The sequence below is a fragment of the Siniperca chuatsi genome, linkage group LG5, assembly GCF_020085105.1.
Source record: "Siniperca chuatsi isolate FFG_IHB_CAS linkage group LG5, ASM2008510v1, whole genome shotgun sequence".
Classification (NCBI taxonomy): Eukaryota; Metazoa; Chordata; class Actinopteri; order Centrarchiformes; family Sinipercidae; genus Siniperca; species Siniperca chuatsi.
This window is the reverse complement of record NC_058046.1, coordinates 660001-678744: the sequence shown is the minus strand read 5'-3', so window position 1 is coordinate 678744 and position 18744 is coordinate 660001. Positions and strand designations below refer to the sequence as shown.

Here is an 18744-nt window from a genome sequence, read left to right as displayed (position 1 = left end):
TTAATGATGCTTTTTCAGTTTTATTTGCATGAGTGTCGACATATTGTGAGAGCGGTTCGGTCTGTTTGCCCCTCAGGTCAGTCCAGACCGTACAAGACCCTGAACTCCTCTCCTGGACACAGAGTCTGACTGATGAGCCCCGAGCGCCCGGAGACGAGCCTCCTGGTCCCTGAAGGTGTCCAGAGCAGGAGGAACCTGAGGAGCAGGAGAGAGGAGAGAGGTTCAGGTCAGAAAACAGGATGACAGCGGAGAGGAGGAGGATGAAGATCAGATGGCGAGATGAAGGAGGAGGTGAACGTCTCTCTGACAGATAACGAGCTGTTAAAGGTTTCATGAGGTAACGCTCGGCATCAGTATCAGCTGTCACTACGAGAGAGAGCTGATCTGTGTTGTCACCAGCAGGGGGCAGGAGAGAGGAGCTGTCGGTTCTGGGAGTAGGTTTTCATTTCCTGAGGCGACATGACGCTTCGTCAGGAGGCGTGTCAGAGTCACATGACGCTTCGTCAGGAGGCGTGTCAGTCACATGACGCTTCGTCAGGAGGCGTGTCAGAGTCACATGACGCTTCATCGGGAGGCGTGTCAGAGTCACGTGACGCTTCATCAGCAGGCGTGTCAGTCACATGACACTTCATCAGGAGGCATGTCAGAGTCACATGACGCTTCATCAGGAGGCGTGTCAGAGTCACATGACGCTTCATCAGCAGGCGTGTCAGTCACATGACACTTCATCAGGAGGCATGTCAGAGTCACATGACGCTTCATCAGGAGGCGTGTCAGTCATCAGGAGGCGTGTCAGAGTCACATGACGCTTCATCAGGAGGCGTGTCAGTCACATGACACTTCATCAGGAGGCGTGTCAGAGTCACATGACGCTTCATCAGGAGGCGTGTCAGTCACATGACACTTCGTCAGGAGGCGTGTCAGTCACATGACACTTCGTCAGGAGGCGTGTCAGTCATCAGGAGGTGTGTCAGTCACATGACACTTCGTCAGGAGGCGTGTCAGAGTCACATGACGCTTCGTCAGGAGGCGTGTCAGAGTCACATGACGCTTCGTCAGGAGGCGTGTCAGAGTCACATGACGCTTCATCAGGAGGCGTGTCAGCCACATGACACTTCGTCAGGAGGCGTGTCAGTCATCAGGAGGCGTGTCAGTCACATGACACTTCGTCAGGAGGCGTGTCAGTCATCAGGAGGCGTGTCAGAGTCACATGACGCTTCATCGGGAGGCGTGTCAGAGTCACATGACGCTTCGTCAGGAGGCGTGTCAGAGTCACATGACGCTTCATCAGGAGGCGTGTCAGAGTCACATGACGCTTCATCGGGAGGCGTGTCAGAGTCACGTGACGCTTCATCAGCAGGCGTGTCAGTCACATGACACTTCATCGGGAGGCGTGTCAGAGTCACGTGACGCTTCATCAGGAGGCGTGTCAGAGTCACATGACGCTTCATCAGGAGGCGTGTCAGTCACATGACACTTCGTCAGGAGGCGTGTCAGAGTCACATGACGCTTCATCAGGAGGCGTGTCAGAGTCACATGACACTTCGTCAGGAGGCGTGTCAGAGTCACATGACGCTTCATCAGGAGGCGTGTCAGAGTCACATGACGCTTCATCAGGAGGCGTGTCAGTCACATGACACTTCGTCAGGAGGCGTGTCAGAGTCACATGACGCTTCATCAGGAGGCGTGTCAGTCACATGACACTTCGTCAGGAGGCGTGTCAGTCATCAGGAGGCGTGTCAGAGTCACATGACGCTTCATCAGGAGGCGTGTCAGTCACATGACACTTCGTCAGGAGGCGTGTCAGAGTCACATGACGCTTCATCAGGAGGCATGTCAGTCACATGACACTTCGTCAGGAGGCGTGTCAGTCATCAGGAGGCGTGTCAGTCACATGACACTTCGTCAGGAGGCGTGTCAGTCATCAGGAGGCGTGTCAGAGTCACATGACGCTTCATCAGGAGGCGTGTCAGAGTCACGTGGACTTCGCCGTCAGGAGGCGGTCAGGAGGCGTGTCAGTCATCAGGAGGCATGTCAGTCACATGACGCTTCGTCAGGAGGCGTGTCAGAGTCACATGACGCTTCATCAGGAGGCGTGTCAGAGTCACATGACGCTTCATCAGGAGGCGTGTCAGAGTCACATGACGCGTCGTCAGGAGGCGTGTCAGAGTCACATGACGCTTCATCAGGAGGCGTGTCAGAGTCACATGACACTTCGCGTCAGGAGGCGTGTCAGAGTCACATGACGCTTCATCAGGAGGCGTGTCAGTCACATGACACTTCGTCAGGAGGCGTGTCAGAGTCACATGACGCTTCGTCAGGAGGCGTGTCAGAGTCACATGACGCTTCATCAGGAGGCGTGTCAGCCACATGACACTTCGTCAGGAGGCGTGTCAGTCATCAGGAGGCGTGTCAGTCACATGACACTTCGTCAGGAGGCGTGTCAGTCATCAGGAGGCGTGTCAGAGTCACATGACGCTTCATCAGGAGGCGTGTCAGAGTCACATGACGCTTCATCAGGAGGCGTGTCAGTCACATGACACTTCGTCAGGAGGCGTGTCAGAGTCACATGACGCTTCATCAGGAGGCGTGTCAGAGTCACATGACACTTCGTCAGGAGGCGTGTCAGAGTCACATGACGCTTCATCAGGAGGCGTGTCAGAGTCACATGACGCTTCATCAGGAGGCGTGTCAGTCACATGACACTTCGTCAGGAGGGCGTGTCAGAGTCACATGGCGCTTCATCAGGAGGCGTGTCAGTCACATGACACTTCGCCAGGAGGCGTGTCAGTCATCAGGAGGCGTGTCAGTCACATGACGCTTCATCAGGAGGCGTGTCAGTCACATGACGCTTCATCAGGAGGCGTGTCAGAGTCACATGACGCTTCATCAGGAGGCATGTCAGTCACATGACACTTCGTCAGGAGGCGTGTCAGTCATCAGGAGGCGTGTCAGTCACATGACACTTCGTCAGGAGGCGTGTCAGTCATCAGGAGGCGTGTCAGAGTCACATGACGCTTCATCAGGAGGCGTGTCAGAGTCACGTGACGCTTCGTCAGGAGGCGTGTCAGTCATCAGGAGGCATGTCAGTCACATGACGCTTCGTCAGGAGGCGTGTCAGAGTCACATGACGCTTCGTCAGGAGGCGTGTCAGAGTCACATGACGCTTCATCAGGAGGCGTGTCAGAGTCACATGACGCTTCGTCAGGAGGCGTGTCAGAGTCACATGACGCTTCATCAGGAGGCGTGTCAGAGTCACATGACGCTTCGTCAGGAGGCGTGTCAGAGTCACATGACGCTTCATCAGGAGGCGTGTCAGTCACATGACACTTCGTCAGGAGGCGTGTCAGAGTCACATGACGCTTCGTCAGGAGGCGTGTCAGAGTCACATGACGCTTCATCAGGAGGCGTGTCAGAGTCACATGACGCTTCATCAGGAGGCGTGTCAGCCACATGACACTTCGTCAGGAGGCGTGTCAGTCATCAGGAGGCGTGTCAGTCACATGACACTTCGTCAGGAGGCGTGTCAGTCATCAGGAGGCGTGTCAGAGTCACATCAGGAGGCGCAGTCATCAGGAGGCGCTCAGAGAGTCATCACATGACTTCATCAGGAGGCGTGTCAGAGTCACATGACGCTTCGTCAGGAGGCGTGTCAGAGTCACATGACGCTTCATCAGGAGGCGTGTCAGATTCACATGACGCTTCGTCAGGAGGCGTGTCAGAGTCACATGACGCTTCATCAGGAGGCGTGTCAGAGTCACATGACGCTTCATCAGGGCGTGTCAGAGTCACATGAGCAGGAGGCGTGTCAGAGTCACATGAGGTGTCAGAGTCACATGACGCTTCATCAGGAGGCGTGTCAGTCACATGACACTTCGTCAGGAGGCGTGTCAGAGTCACATGACGCTTCATCAGGAGGCGTGTCAGTCACATGACACTTCGTCAGGAGGCGTGTCAGTCATCAGGAGTCATCAGGAGGCGTGTCAGAGTCACATGACTTCATCAGGAGGCGTGTCAGTCACATGACGCTTCATCAGGAGGCGTGTCAGACTTCGTCAGGAGGCGCAGTCATCAGGAGGCGTGTCAGTCACATGACACTTCGCCAGGAGGCGTGTCAGTCATCAGGAGGCGTGTCAGTCACATGACGCTTCATCAGGAGGCGTGTCAGGCGTGACGCCGTCAGGAGGCGTGTCAGTCATCAGGAGGCGTCAGAGTCAGAGTCACAGGAGGCGTGTCAGTCCGCATGACGCCGTCAGGCGTGTCAGAGTCACATGACGCTTCATCAGGAGGCGTGTCATCAGGAGGAGGCGTGTCAGAGTCACATGACGCTTCATCAGGAGGCGTGTCAGAGTCACATGACGCTTCGTCAGGAGGCGTGTCAGAGTCACATGACGCCGTCATCAGGAGGCGTGTCAGTCACATGCTTCGTCAGGGCGTGTCAGAGTCACATCAGGAGAGGCGTGTCAGAGTCACATGGCGCTTCGTCAGGGCGTGTCAGAGCGTGTCAGACGTCATCAGGAGGCTTCAGTCAGGACGCGTGTCAGTCACATGGCGCTTCGTCAGAGCAGTCATCAGGAGGCGTGTCAGTCACATGACGCTTCGTCAGGAGGCGTGTCAGAGTCAGAGTCATGATGACGCTTCATCAGGAGGCGTGTCAGAGTCACATGACGTCATCAGGAGGCGTGTCAGAGTCACATGACGCTTCATCAGGAGGCGTGTCAGTCACATGACGCCGTCAGGAGGCGTGTCAGAGTCATGACGCTTCATCAGGAGGCGTGTCAGAGTCACATGACGCTTCATCAGGAGGCGTGTCAGTCACATGACACGTCAGGAGGCGTGTCAGAGTCACATGACGCTTCATCAGGAGGCGTGTCAGTCACATGACACTTCGTCAGGAGGCGTGTCAGTCATCATCAGGCGTGTCAGAGTCACATGACGCTTCATCAGGAGGCGTGTCAGTCACATGACACTTCGTCAGGAGGCGTGTCAGAGTCACATGGACGCTTCATCAGGAGGCATGTCAGTCACATGACGCACGTTCGTCAGAGGCGTGTCAGTCATCAGGAGGCGTGTCAGTCACATGACACTTCGTCAGGAGGCGTGTCAGTCATCAGGAGGCGTGTCAGAGTCACATGAGGCGCTTCATCAGGAGGCGGAGGCGTGTCAGTCACGTGACGCGCCGTCAGGAGGCGTGTCAGAGTCACACGTCATCAGGAGCGTGTCAGTCAGTCATCAGGGGCATGTCAGTCACATGACGCCGTCAGGAGGCGTGTCAGAGTCATCAGGAGGGCGTGTCAGTCACATGACGCTTCATCAGGAGAGCCGTCAGGCATGGCGTCGTCAGTCATCAGGAGGCATGTCAGAGTCACATGACGCTTCGTCAGGAGGCGTGTCAGAGTCACATGACGCCGTCAGGAGGCGTGTCAGTCACATGACAGGAGGCATGAGTCACATGACGCGCCGTCAGGAGGCGTCAGTCACGCGACACTTCCATGGCGCAGTCATCAGGAGGCGTGTCAGAGTCATCATGGCGTGTCAGAGTCCGTCAGGAGGCGTGCGAGTCAGAGTCACATGGCGCAGTCATCAGGAGGCGTGTCAGAGTCACATGACGCTTCATCAGGAGGCGTGTCAGAGTCACATGACGCTTCGCCAGGAGGCGCATGTCATCAGGAGGCGTCAGTCACAGGCGTGTCAGAGTCACATGACGCTTCGTCAGGAGGCGTGTCAGAGTCACATGACGCTTCATCAGGAGGCGTGTCAGTCACATGACGCTTCATCAGGAGGCGTGTCAGAGTCACATGACGGCGCCATCAGAGGCGCGTCAGAGTCACATGACACTTCGTCAGGAGGCGGTCAGAGTCACATGACGCCGTCAGGAGGCGTGTCAGAGTCACATGACGCTTCATCAGGAGGCGTGTCAGAGTCGCATGACGCTTCATCAGGAGGCGTGTCAGTCACATGACACTTCGTCAGGAGGCGTGTCAGTCATCAGGAGGCGTCAGTCACATGACACTTCGTCAGGAGGCGGTCGTGTCGTCATCAGGAGGCGTGTCAGTCACATGACGCTTCATCAGGAGGCGTGTCAGAGTCACATGACGCCGTCAGGAGGCGTGTCAGAGTCACATGACGCCGTCATCAGAGGCGTGTCAGAGTCACATGACGCTTCATCAGGAGGCGTGTCAGAGTCACATGACGCTTCGTCAGGAGGCGTGTCAGAGTCACATGACGCTTCATCAGGAGGCGTGTCAGAGTCACATGGCGGCTTCATCAGGAGGCGTGTCAGTCACATGACACATGACGCCGTCAGGAGGCGTGTCAGAGTCACATGACGCTTCATCAGGAGGCGTGTCAGTCACATGACACTTCGTCAGGAGGCGTGTCAGTCATCAGGAGGCGTGTCAGAGTCACATGACGCTTCATCAGGAGGCGTGTCAGTCACATGACACTTCGTCAGGAGGCGTGTCAGAGTCACATGACGCTTCATCAGGAGGCATGTCAGTCACATGACACTTCGTCAGGAGGCGTGTCAGTCATCAGGAGGCGTGTCAGTCACATGACACTTCGTCAGGAGGCGTGTCAGTCATCAGGAGGCGTGTCAGAGTCACATGACGCTTCATCAGGAGGCGTGTCAGAGTCACGTGACGCTTCGTCAGGAGGCGTGTCAGTCATCAGGAGGCATGTCAGTCACATGACGCTTCGTCAGGAGGCGTGTCAGAGTCACATGACGCTTCATCAGGAGGCGTGTCAGAGTCACATGACGCTTCGTCAGGAGGCGTGTCAGAGTCACATGACGCTTCATCAGGAGGCGTGTCAGAGTCACATGACACTTCGTCAGGAGGCGTGTCAGAGTCACATGACGCTTCATCAGGAGGCGTGTCAGAGTCACATGACGCTTCATCAGGAGGCGTGTCAGTCACATGACACTTCGTCAGGAGGCGTGTCAGAGTCACATGACGCTTCATCAGGAGGCGTGTCAGTCACATGACACTTCGTCAGGAGGCGTGTCAGTCATCAGGAGGCGTGTCAGAGTCACATGACGCTTCATCAGGAGGCGTGTCAGAGTCAGTCACATGACGCCGTCAGGAGGCGTGTCAGAGTCACATGACGCTTCATCAGGAGGCGTGTCAGTCACATGACACTTCGTCAGGAGGCGTGTCAGTCATCAGGAGGCGTGTCAGAGTCACGTGACGCTTCGTCAGGAGGCGTGTCAGTCATCAGGAGGCATGTCAGTCACATGACGCTTCGTCAGGAGGCGTGTCAGAGTCACATGACGCCGTCAGGAGGCGTGTCAGAGTCACATGGACGCTTCATCAGGAGGCGTGTCAGAGTCACATGACGCTTCATCAGGAGGCGTGTCAGAGTCACATGACGCTTCGTCAGGAGGCGTGTCAGAGTCACATGACGCTTCATCAGGAGGCGTGTCTGTGTCTCCTGATGGACGTCAGTCCGGTCTTCTCTCTGTCAGCTCTGTGTTTGGTCTCCAGCAGCTGCTGAGGGAAACATCTGGCTCTTTCAGCAGCTAGATGCTCCGCTATGTTCAGCAGCTGCTCTCTGACTGCGTCTGGCTGCTGTCTGCTGTCTGCTGCCGAGCGGCTCGAGTTCAGACGCTTCGTCAGAACCACTGAGACTGAACCAGACAGGAAATGTGCCGCAACACCAAAACTAGCAGCTAAAACAGGCTAAAAGGCTCCGTAGAGCTGCAGAGACAATTCTCTGAGTTCATGACTTCCAGAGACACTTTAACACCACACAGTCAGGTGATTTAGTGTTTCTATAGAATATTGATTAGTGCAGCTTTAATTTAAAAGAAGTTTGTACCTGAGTGAAATGGGGCAGTTTGAATGGCGTCTGTGTGACGGGCAGAGCTCTGCTCCTCCTCAGCAGGCTGGTCCTGGTGTCTGGAATACAACCTGGTTTTATCTGCACGCACACACACACACACACACACACACACACACAGACACAGACACAGACACACACACAGGGGTGTTTATGGCACTAACAAGTAGGGCTGGGTATCGGTACTCGATACCTTTAAGGTGCCGAATGAAATAACTAAATATCAAGTAGCATCGAAACGTCTCCAGTCAAACGACACCTGCAATCGATCTTTTTTGTACCCAGAAAAAAATTACTATTTGTACGGTTTTGCTCGCAGCCAATCACAGCAAGCGTTCTTCGATTTCATGCGACGTGTGTAACTGGCCCACAACCGCAGCTACAGCTAGCGGCTATAGCTAGCGGCTACAGCTAGCGGCTACAGCTAGCGGCTATAGCTAGCGGCTACAGCTAGCGGCTACAGCTAGCGGCTACATACAGTCTGTGGTGGTGAAGCTGAGCGCGGTGTATATGACGGAGTTGGCAGTTCAGCCCGCGGACAGGCCGGGTGTGACATCACACTGTTCTCCACAGGATGATGATCATGGAGTCTGACTGAAAGCTCACATCCCAAAATATCAGAGTGGATTTTACAACTATTTTAATAAATTCACAGATAAGAAATCTAAACTGTTAATTTCTCACCTGAAAAATATCCAAACTAAATGAGGTGACGCAGTGAGAGCCGTGGATCAATGAAGGACGATCACAGGTGCGTTCACATCCAACAACAGGTGTGGTCAGGTGGAGCCTTACCTGGTACACCTTGTGGGGACCTGCATCGGATCGTCCCCATACAGACGCTGAGTCCCCACAATGTCACCTTGTGAACAACGCACACACACACACACACACTCTCTCACACACACACATACACACACACACGCACACACACACACACACACACACACACACACACACACACACACACACACACACACACACACACACACACACACACACACACACACACACACACACACACACACACACACACACACACACACACACACACACACACACACACATACACACAGACACGCACACACACACACACACGCACACACGAACACACACGCACACACACGCACACACACACAGACACACACACACACACACACACACACACACACACACACACTCACACACACACACACACACACACACACACACACACACACACACGGGCGTTCGAGCTCTCTCTCTCTCTCTCTCTCTCACCCTCTGCAGCTGGTGGCGGTTGCTGGTTTGGTTCCCGCTCAGCTGGTCGTCCAGCCAGCGGCGAGCGTACTGATGAGCGAGGAGGTCTGACAGCGGGGACGACGCCCTGATGGACAGATCGATCAGTGGTGCATCAATAATCAGTAATCAATAATCAGCTCTCTGGGTGTTTTTCTGACCTGGTTGTGACTCCAAACGTGATGTCAGGCACCACCGGGCGCCGTGAAGCCCCACCCTCCTGCCGTTTGGGGGCGGGGTTCTGGCTCCTGGCCCCGCCCCTCTGAGCCCGGTACTGACTCAGCTCTTTGGACGTCACCAGACCGGACTTCACCGCGTCCCGGTTCAGAGACACGAAGTCCGGAGTGACCGGTCGATGGGGAGCAGAGTCTCCGCGTCTGGACTGGACCCTCCAACTGGACAGGACTGACACAACACAGGTACAGCGTTCACTACAACTCCCAGCATGCCTCACTGCACATCTTTAAGTTTTATGGGAGTTGTAGTTGTTGAATGAATGAAGTAAAGAATCTTGCGTAAAATGCGTAAATAAAAACAAACCAAAGAAATAAATTATAAAAATAGAATATAATAAACACTGTAAACAAACATAACTATCAGCATCGGTGACGTTGACCTAAATTCAATACAACTTTATTTATCTCTGCAGGGTGAACAGCTGCCCTGAGCCGGCGGTGCTCCTGGACACGAACACATGTAAACACCTGACCTCAACGACTTACAGCGCAGCGTGAGATGTGAACACACCCGAACCGAACGCTGCTGCTCCGGGTTTAGTTTGGACTCAGAGACCTGATCCCAGACCAGCGGAGGGGTCTGGACGCCTAAACCAGTCAGTGATTCATAAACCAACAACAGCGTTTTAAAATCAGCGAGATAAAACCAAGAGAGAGGCACACACACACTCACACACACACACACACACACACACACACACACACACACACACACACACACACACACACACACACACACACACACACACACACACACACACACTCACACACACACACTAACACAGAAACACACACACACACACACACACTCACACACACACACACACACACACACACACACACACACACACACACACACACACACAGAAACACACACACACACCAACCCAGGTATGTGTGTGTGTGTGTGTTAGTGTGTGTGTGTGTGTGTGTCTCTGTCTGTGTGTGTGTGTGTGTGTCTCTGTGTGTGTGTGTGTGTGTGTGAGTGACAGCAGTGACTGTTGCCTGAAGGCATGTTTCCTTCATGCAAACACACTGTGACAGCTGACCGCTGCTAAACCTCACACACAGACATCGAACAGAACATGTTAAAGTAAACTACTGCAGTACCTGTACTGTACCTGTGCAGTACCTGTACTGTACCTGTGCTGTACCTGTGCAGTACCTGTACTGTACCTGTGCAGTACCTGTACTGTACCTGTGCAGTACCTGTGCTGTACCTGTGCTGTACCTGTGCAGTACCTGTACTGTACCTGTGCAGCACCTGTACTGTACCTGTGCAGTACCTGTGCTGTACCTGTGCTGTACCTGTGCAGTACCTGTACTGTACCTGTGCAGTACTGTGCTGCACCTGTGCTGTACCTGTACTGTACCTGTGCTGTACCTGTGCAGTACCTGTACTGTACCTGTACTGTACCTGTGCAGTACCTGTACTGTACCTGTGCAGTACCTGTGCTGTACCTGTGCTGTACCTGTACTGTACCTGTGCTGTACCTGTGCAGTACCTGTACTGTACCTGTACTGTACCTGTGCTGTACCTGTACAGTTTTGAGGTACTTGTACTGTGCTACTGTGTACTTTTTATTTTTGCTGCTAATGTTTCAGTGTGATGACACTTTCTGTTGTTGTTGTTCACAGTGGGCGGGGCTTACCCTCGGCCACGCCTCCGTCTTCCAGCGAGCCGCTGCTGGTTCCAAAAGTGAAATCTGGACCAGGACCTGACAGACCTCTGGACCTGGTCTGACCCAGAGACGCCTGCACACAGGAGGGGGGACATGATCAACACATCAACCCCCCCACGGATCCCTCAGCACTTCCTCTCATGTCTGTGCTGCCATCTAGTGTTCACCAGGAGGTGTCACACCCGTCATCGTGATGTCACAAAAACTGCATGATGTCATCATTACAACCGGTTCGAGGAAGGAAAATCATTAATCAATAATCTTCTGTTAGTTCAATACAGTCTCGCTCTGATATACTGACGCAAAACTGCAGCTCCTTCACAATAAAAGCCCTCAGCTCCTTCACAGTAAAAGCTCTTAGCTCCTTCACAATAAAAGCCCTCAGCTCCTTCACAGTAAAAGCCCTCAGCTCCTTCACAATAAAAGCCCTCAGCTCCTTCACAGTAAAAGCTCTTAGCTCCTTCACAATAAAAGCCCTCAGCTCCTTCAGAGTAAAAGCCCTCAGCTCCTTCAGAGTAAAAGTCCTCAGCTCCTTCACAATAAAAGCCCTTAGCTCCTTCACAATAAGCCCTCAGCTCCTTCACAATAAAAGTCCTCAGCTCCTTCACAATAAAAGTCCTCAGCTCCTTCACAATAAAAGTCCTCAGCTCCTTCACAATAAAAGCCCTTAGCTCCTTCACAATAAAAGCCCTTAGCTCTACACAATAAAAGCCCTCAGCTCCTTCACAATAAAAGCCCTCAGCTCCTTCAGAGTAAAAGTCCTCAGCTCCTTCACAATAAAAGCCCTTAGCTCCTTCACAATAAAAGCCCTCAGCTCCTTCACAATAAAAGCCCTTAGCTCCTTCACAATAAAAGTCCTCAGCTCCTTCACAATAAAAGCCCTTTAGCTCCTTCACAATAAAAGCCCTTAGCTCCTTCACAATAAAAGCCCTCAGCTCCTTCAGAGTAAAAGCCCTCAGCTCCTTCACAGTAAAAGCCCTTAGCTCCTTCACAATAAAAGCCCTTAGCTCCTTCACAATAAAAGTCCTCAGCTCCTTCACAGTAAAAGCCCTCAATAAAAGCCCTCAGCTCCTTCACAATAAAAGCCCTTTAGCTCCTTCACAATAAAAGCCCTCAGCTCCTTCACAATAAAAGCCCTCAGCTCCTTCACAATAAAAGCCCTTAGCTCCTTCACAATAAAAGCCCTCAGCTCCTTCAGAGTAAAAGCCCTCAGCTCCTTCACAATAAAAGTCCTCAGCTCCTTCACAATAAAAGCCCTCAGCTCCTTCACAGTAAAAGCTCTCAGCTCCTTCACAGTAAAAGCTCTCAGCTCCTTCACAATAAAAGCCCTTTAGCTCCTTCACAATAAAAGCCCTCAGCTCCTTCACAGTAAAAGCCCTCAGCTCCTTCACAATAAAAGCCCTTAGCTCCTTCACAATAAAAGCCCTCAGCTCCTTCACAATAAAAGCCCTCAGCTCCTTCACAATAAAAGCCCTCAGCTCCTTCACAATAAAGCCCTTAGCTCCTTCACAATAAAAGCCCTCAGCTCCTTCAGAGTAAAAGCTCTCAGCTCCTTCACAATAAAAGCTTAGACGTTAGAAACTGCTGCACGTTGTGAATGTGTGATGACAGTAACTGAAAGTGATTATTGTGTTGATGCAGCGTCTCGTTCACCTTGATGAGCAGCGGATTGGTCAGCATGGAGTCTCTGACCACGCCCACCCTCGGTGAAGACATGTTTCCTCTGTGACTGATGATGAAGGCTGATGATGAAGGCTGATGATGAAGGCTGATGATGAAGGCTTCCTGTAGGACAGTGACAGCAGTCATCAGTGTTCGTGCTGCTGTCAGAGGTAACGTGGTAAACATGGAGGATCACGGAAATAGTAGCTTGACGAAACAATCCCAACTCAAGGTCCACTTACTGGCTTTCTCTGGAGCTTCCAGCCGTGTCACGTGGTCTTTAAATGCTCAGTTGTCATGGAGACGTAAGCCGTCGTGAATGAGATGAGGAAGGTGAAATGAACAGCTGCTAAAGTCACACGTGATGCAGCAGAAACCGGACCCGGACCTGGACCTGGACCTGGAGCTGGGATTGTTAGACTGTGTGGACCTGTTGTGTATTTTGTTGAGGGACGGATTCCTCGACAGGAAGTAGATTTTGTTTTGTTTGGACGAACTGAACCTTTAAATTTCAGCGCTGGGTCGACGACAACGCGCCGCGTGCGTCAGTCTGACGGAAACCTCGTCATCACCGGCCGCTCGGCCCGTTGCTTTGTGGGAAATGGTGTTCCCTCAGCACATTTATTATATCATGAAACTGATGAATCTCGTGACGTTTAACGTTTATGGTTCAATTAAAAATCAGCTGAATAAACGTTTTTTTTTACATAAAATATCCAGAAAATCTGTTAATGAACTGAACATTAAACAACATGAACATACAGTCTTTAAAGAAACAGCGTCAGATAAACTGCGGACTTGTTTAAAGCGGGTCTGCTCACCTCTGGGACAGAGTCCGGAGTCCGGAGTCCGGCTTGTTTCCAGTCGCAGCAGAGCAAAGTGTCAGCTGTCACATAAAGCCATCAGACAAACACAACGTGCTTCACAGGATCAACTATAATAGAACCAGTTCTCATTATACAGATAAAACAGCTGGCTTCGAACCATCTGATGGGAGTTACAGGTTAAATGAGTAAACGGGGAGTTTTTCCAAACAAATACAACCTCAAAGCTGCAGCTCTGAACCGGTTCCACTCGGAGTTAGTTGTGAAACTGCTTCACGTGTTTCAGTTAAAAACCTCCTGCGTTGTGTCGCAGCAGTTACTGCTCATAAACACGTGATGTAGTCGCCAATACGCAGATAATAAGCAGATAAAACAGTTAGAGATGATCACCTGTGTTTTCTGTGTCCTCTGCTGTCGAGCTGCGCCGTTGCTATGGAAACGGGACGCTAAACTTTGACGCTCAACAGGAAGTTTCAGATTAAAAGTTTAACAGAGTTTAGAGCTTCGCTTCGCTGAGGTTCTCATTATTATTATTGTTCTTATTGATGTTATTGATGTTATTGTTAGGCCTCTGATAAAGTTTTCACAGTGAAACAGAAACACGGGAGATTCACGAGCGCGTGACCTGGCGGCCAGCAGGGGGCGGCAGAGAGCACTGCTGCATTCAGGGACTGTGGGGAAACAGAGAATCACTACGTGACAGGTCGAATAAACAAATATGTAACAAAGCCAGGTGTTTTTGCAGACACCTGTTTCCCTGATAATTCCCTGGGAGGTTTCCCGGAACACTCTTTGTTCTCTTATTTCGGTTATGTTGTAATGTTGTAATTAGAGTTAAGTTCAACCTCTTTTACCGTCATGAACACAACAACTACAGTGAAAGAAACTCTGAGATGTCAGGCTCCAGCTGAGCTCTGACAGAAGAATATTATAATATGTGTAAAGAAAAAATCACGTAGAATCTCAGACATAAAATAGTGCAGCAGCTGAAATATAGGAATTAAATCTATAATAAAATATGATACTGCGGGAGCCTGGTGAGTAATGGTTAAATGTATAAACTGTAATGTAGTAAATGCATATAAAAACATATACTGTGATGATGGAAGTCAAGCTGCTTGTGTTGAAAGAAAAGCTACGTTATTTATTTATTCCTGGAAACTTTGTTCTTCACTTATATTGAACCGTTTGTTTCCAGTTAATTAATTTTACCAGTGTGCCAAATGAATATTGTCTCTGTTTTTCCATCTCTTGCTCTCTGACTGACAGTTCCACTGCTTTCAGCCTCCACATGACAGCCAACACTTTACTCATTTTTACTCTTCAGTTACGAGACGTTTCGTCGGCCCGCATACCGGCTGACACTTCAGCTATCTCCAGCACTTCAACTGACTACAACTGATTTACTCGTCAAATGACTGTTCGACTGCTTTCATTTCTCAGACATCAACTGACATTTCAACAGCTTTCAGATCCTATTTTACAAATGAAAATTCAGCTGCTCTCAGCTTTTAGAACTAACACCTCAACTCCTTTCAATACTTACGCTTCAACAGACACTTCAAACTCTTTCACTGGTTCAGTGTCAACTGACACTACTGTTTTAAGGACTTAAACTCTGACTCCCATACAATAATCCACAAGTAAACAATAAACATTTTAAGACATTTGCACTTGAAGCGTTCAGCATCAGCGAGACGCTTCCATTTTCTTCAGAACATTTCAGGTAACTGTGTTAAATCCCACGCGAGAATGAGATCTTCGAGAAAACGCGAACGCAGCACGTCTGTTACGTCAGTTCCGCGTCAGCCTCAGCTTGAGAAAGATCGTCTATTGTAAAAAAAAAGACTGACTCCGCGGGGAAAACAGAGACGGGGCCGTTGCCATAGCAACCCAAATCCGATCGGGCAAAATGATGATCCTGTTCAATGTTTCTTTTATTTTTTTTTGTTTATGTCTAATAACTGTCATTTATAAAGTTTATATTTTATACGTATATTTATTTTGTTTTTCCGGTGTTGCGTTCAACCCGTTCCGGTTCTCTGTTTCCAGGAAACCCGGTCAGAGTGAGACGTCTGTCCGCTCTCCGCTGCAAACACACGTCACGTTAGCTGTTAGCGGAGCAGCTGCTCTCATGTCTCCCCGGCTCTCTCTGCTTGTTCTGGGCAGAAACTCTCCAGCTCTCTGACAGCCTGCTCTCGGTGTGTCTCTCCCCGGACCGCAGGGATGCTCCGGTTCTGGTTCAAAGCGGCGGTCGTCCTCTCGCTCTTCCCCGGGTGTCTGGCAGCCGCAGCCCGGCTGTACACGGAGGAGGACCCGCTGGTGATCCTGAGCAGCAGCAGCCTGAAGCCCACCGTCAGTAACTCGTCCTCGGCCTGGCTGGTCCAGTTCTTCTCCTCCTGGTGTGGACACTGCATCCAGTACTCCAGCACATGGAAGGCCCTGGCCCAGGACGTCAAAGGTACCGCAGCAAACACACTCGGCTCGGTTCCCCGGTCACCCCGGTCCTTGCTATTCTCCTTTGTAAACAGCAACACCAGACTCCATTCAAAATATGGCTCTTTACTTCATTCATGGTTGATCGATAAAACGACGATACGTCTTAAAGTATCACTCGGTGTGTTTTCCGATTCTGTTGTGTCCCCCCTTTAGTTCGGCATTCATACAATCCAAAAATCCAGCAGGTAATTACAGTAACATCTCAGCACCGCGTCGTGTGGCACACGGTTGCTTAAATGTTGTAAGTTGTGTGGAGCAACCGAAAAGTAGCAGATTTTTGAATGAAGTTCTGAGTGATGGCGTGGTTCCGCACAAGAATGGCTCTGCTTTAAACCACAGACTGTACGGTTTAAACTAGCTAGCTAACTTAGTAACTTCCTGTAGAGAAGGCTCACCCAATATTTAACTTTAGCTTAACGTTCAACACTGCCTATGTGAAGTGAAGCCATCATCAGTCCGAGCGGCTCACTGACGCTATTAGCGCTAGTTAGCTTGATTAAGCTAACAGGTAGTTGTGCTAACCCAGAGATGAGCTCATGTTGCCAGGCAACAGACAGGTGACACTTCAGTTCATTCAGGTGTCTAAGAAACAAAAGTCAAACCAGAATCACGAGAGACTAAAACTATCAAATAACAGATTTAATGGGGACGGTTTTATCTCTATATTATAATTATAACGCTGTAGCTGTTAGCTCTGTTAGCTAACAGGAGAGTCAGAGCTCTGAAGCAAAGACTCAAAATCGATTTTTCCACAGTTTAGTCGGTGAAGCAAATATCGATTTCAAACACATTTTGAACCAGCACTCTGCTGCAATAATCATTTGTATCAGTTTAGTTATTTTATGTGATTTGACACAACTTTATTTAGGGATGAGCGCCATGTGAGAGCAGCTAAAACAAACTAAACAGAGGTTTGTTTTAAAGCAGTTGAAGTGGAATCAGAAGTGTAGTCGCTGAAAGCGTAATATTTATTTAAGTCCTGTAGTCAGGTCAGTTTGTATATAAACAGTGAAATTAGTTGAAGTGACAGTTACGGAGAAAGAGCTGAAAGCAATCGAAATGTCAGCTGAACTGTAAACTATAAAAGTGAAATTTATTCACTTTTTACAAAAAGTCAAACAGTTATTAGATCTTTACAAGACAGCAAACTGATCGGCAGCTAAACAAAAGTGCAGCATTTAACCTGAGACGTAGACACAAACACACAGTTTATACACTTATAGAAACGTTTCCATCGTTTTGTGTTTTCCAAAATATGCTAAAACCCGAACACACACACAGCAACCGGTGGGAATCTGTCTGCTGTCTTTAGTCTCCATCTGCCTCCGTCTCTCTGGGGAATAATTCAGCTGGAGACCAGCTGCCTCTCTAACACACACACACACACACACACACACAGACTCTTTATGTGGACCTGCTGTCGGAGTCAAAGGACATCTGAGAGACAAAGACCCTGTCTCGCCCCCCTGAACCCTGAGAGACAGACAGCTGGAGACAACACACACACAGCGGTGTGAAAAAGTGTTTACCTTCCTGATTTCTTATTTTTTTGCATGTTTGTCACTTAAATGTTTCAGATCATCAAACAAATTTAAATATTAGTCAAAGATAACACAAGTAAACACAAAATGCAGTTTTTAAATGAAGGTTGTTATTATTAAGGGAAAACTAAATCCAAACCTACATGGCCCTGTGTGAAAAAGTGATTGCCCCCTAAACCTAATAACTGGTTGCTCCACCCTTAGCAGCAACAACTGCCATCAAGCGTTTGCGATAACTTGCAATGAGTCTTTTCCAGCGCTGTGGAGGAGTTTTGGCCCACTCATCTTTGCAGAATTGTTGTAATTCAGCCACATTGGAGGGTTTTCGAGCATGAACTGCCTTTTTAAGGTCACGCCACAGCATCTCAATAGGATTCAGGTCAGGACTTTGACTAGGCCGCTCCAAAGTCTTCATTTTATTCTTCTTCAGCCATTCAGAGGTGGACTTGCTGGTGTGTTTTGGATCATCGTCCTGCTGCAGAACCCAAGTTCGCTTCAGCTTGAGGTCACGAACAGATGGCCGGACGTTCTCCTTCAGGAGTTTTTGGTAGACAGCAGAATTCATGGTTCCATTTATCACAGCAAGTCTTCCAGGTCCTGAAGCAGCAAAACAGCCCCAGACCATCACACTACCACCACCATATTTTACTGTTGGTGTGATGTTCTTTTTCTGAAATGCGGCGTTACTTTTACGCCAGATGTAACGGGACACACACCTTCCAAAAAGTTCAACCTTTGTCTCGTCAGTCCACAGAGTATTTTCCCAAAAGTCTTGGGGATCATCAAGATGTTTTCTGGCAAAAATGAGACGAGCCTTAATGTTGTTTTTGCTCAGCAGTGGTTTTCGTCTTGGAACTCTGCCATGCAGACCATTTTTGCCCAGTCTCTTTCTTACGGTGGAGTCATGAACACTGACCTTAACTGAGTGAAGTGAGGCCTGCAGTTCTTTGGATGTTGTTGTGGGGTGTTTTGTGACCTCTTAGATGAGTCGTCGCTGCGCTCTCGGGGTAATTTTGGTCGGCCGGCCACTCCTGGGAAGGTTCACCACTGTTCCATGTTTTCGCCATTTGTGGATAATGGCTCTCACTGTGGTTCGCTGGAGTCCCAAAGCTTTAGAAATGGCTTTATAACCTTTTCCAGACTGATAGATCTCAATTACTTTCTTTCTCATTTGTTCCTGAAT

At 50.1% G+C, this 18744-nt stretch overlaps 2 protein-coding genes across 4 annotated transcripts in view; one reads left to right on the top strand and one right to left on the bottom strand.

Annotated features, from left to right (window-relative positions):
* cfap77 (cilia and flagella associated protein 77) lies at positions 1 to 14438 on the bottom strand. 3 transcript variants are annotated; one of them, XM_044195810.1, is made up of 8 exons: positions 13519 to 14438; positions 12940 to 13097; positions 12689 to 12820; positions 11006 to 11108; positions 9279 to 9522; positions 9100 to 9205; positions 7819 to 7920; positions 1 to 195 (listed from the first exon to the last, which is right to left on the bottom strand). In XM_044195810.1, the coding sequence occupies exons 3-8, from the start codon at positions 12749 to 12751 to the stop codon at positions 73 to 75; spliced, it is 741 nt and encodes a 246-aa protein (XP_044051745.1). In that variant the 5' UTR covers positions 12752 to 12820; positions 12940 to 13097; positions 13519 to 14438; the 3' UTR covers positions 1 to 72. The 3 variants fall into 3 exon arrangements, with proteins under 3 accessions (XP_044051745.1, XP_044051747.1, XP_044051746.1); XM_044195812.1 differs by lacking the exon at positions 12940 to 13097 and having other exon boundaries at positions 13519 to 13583; positions 13912 to 14438; XM_044195811.1 differs by lacking the exon at positions 12940 to 13097.
* A 688-nt stretch (positions 14439 to 15126) lies between these two features.
* The window catches only part of qsox2 (quiescin Q6 sulfhydryl oxidase 2), a 13766-nt gene continuing 10148 nt past the window's right edge, over positions 15127 to 18744 (top strand). The window contains exon 1 of the mRNA XM_044195781.1: positions 15127 to 15982. Coding sequence (XP_044051716.1) covers positions 15748 to 15982 — 235 coding nt within the window. The 5' untranslated portion in view covers positions 15127 to 15747. The remainder of the gene's footprint in view (positions 15983 to 18744) is intronic.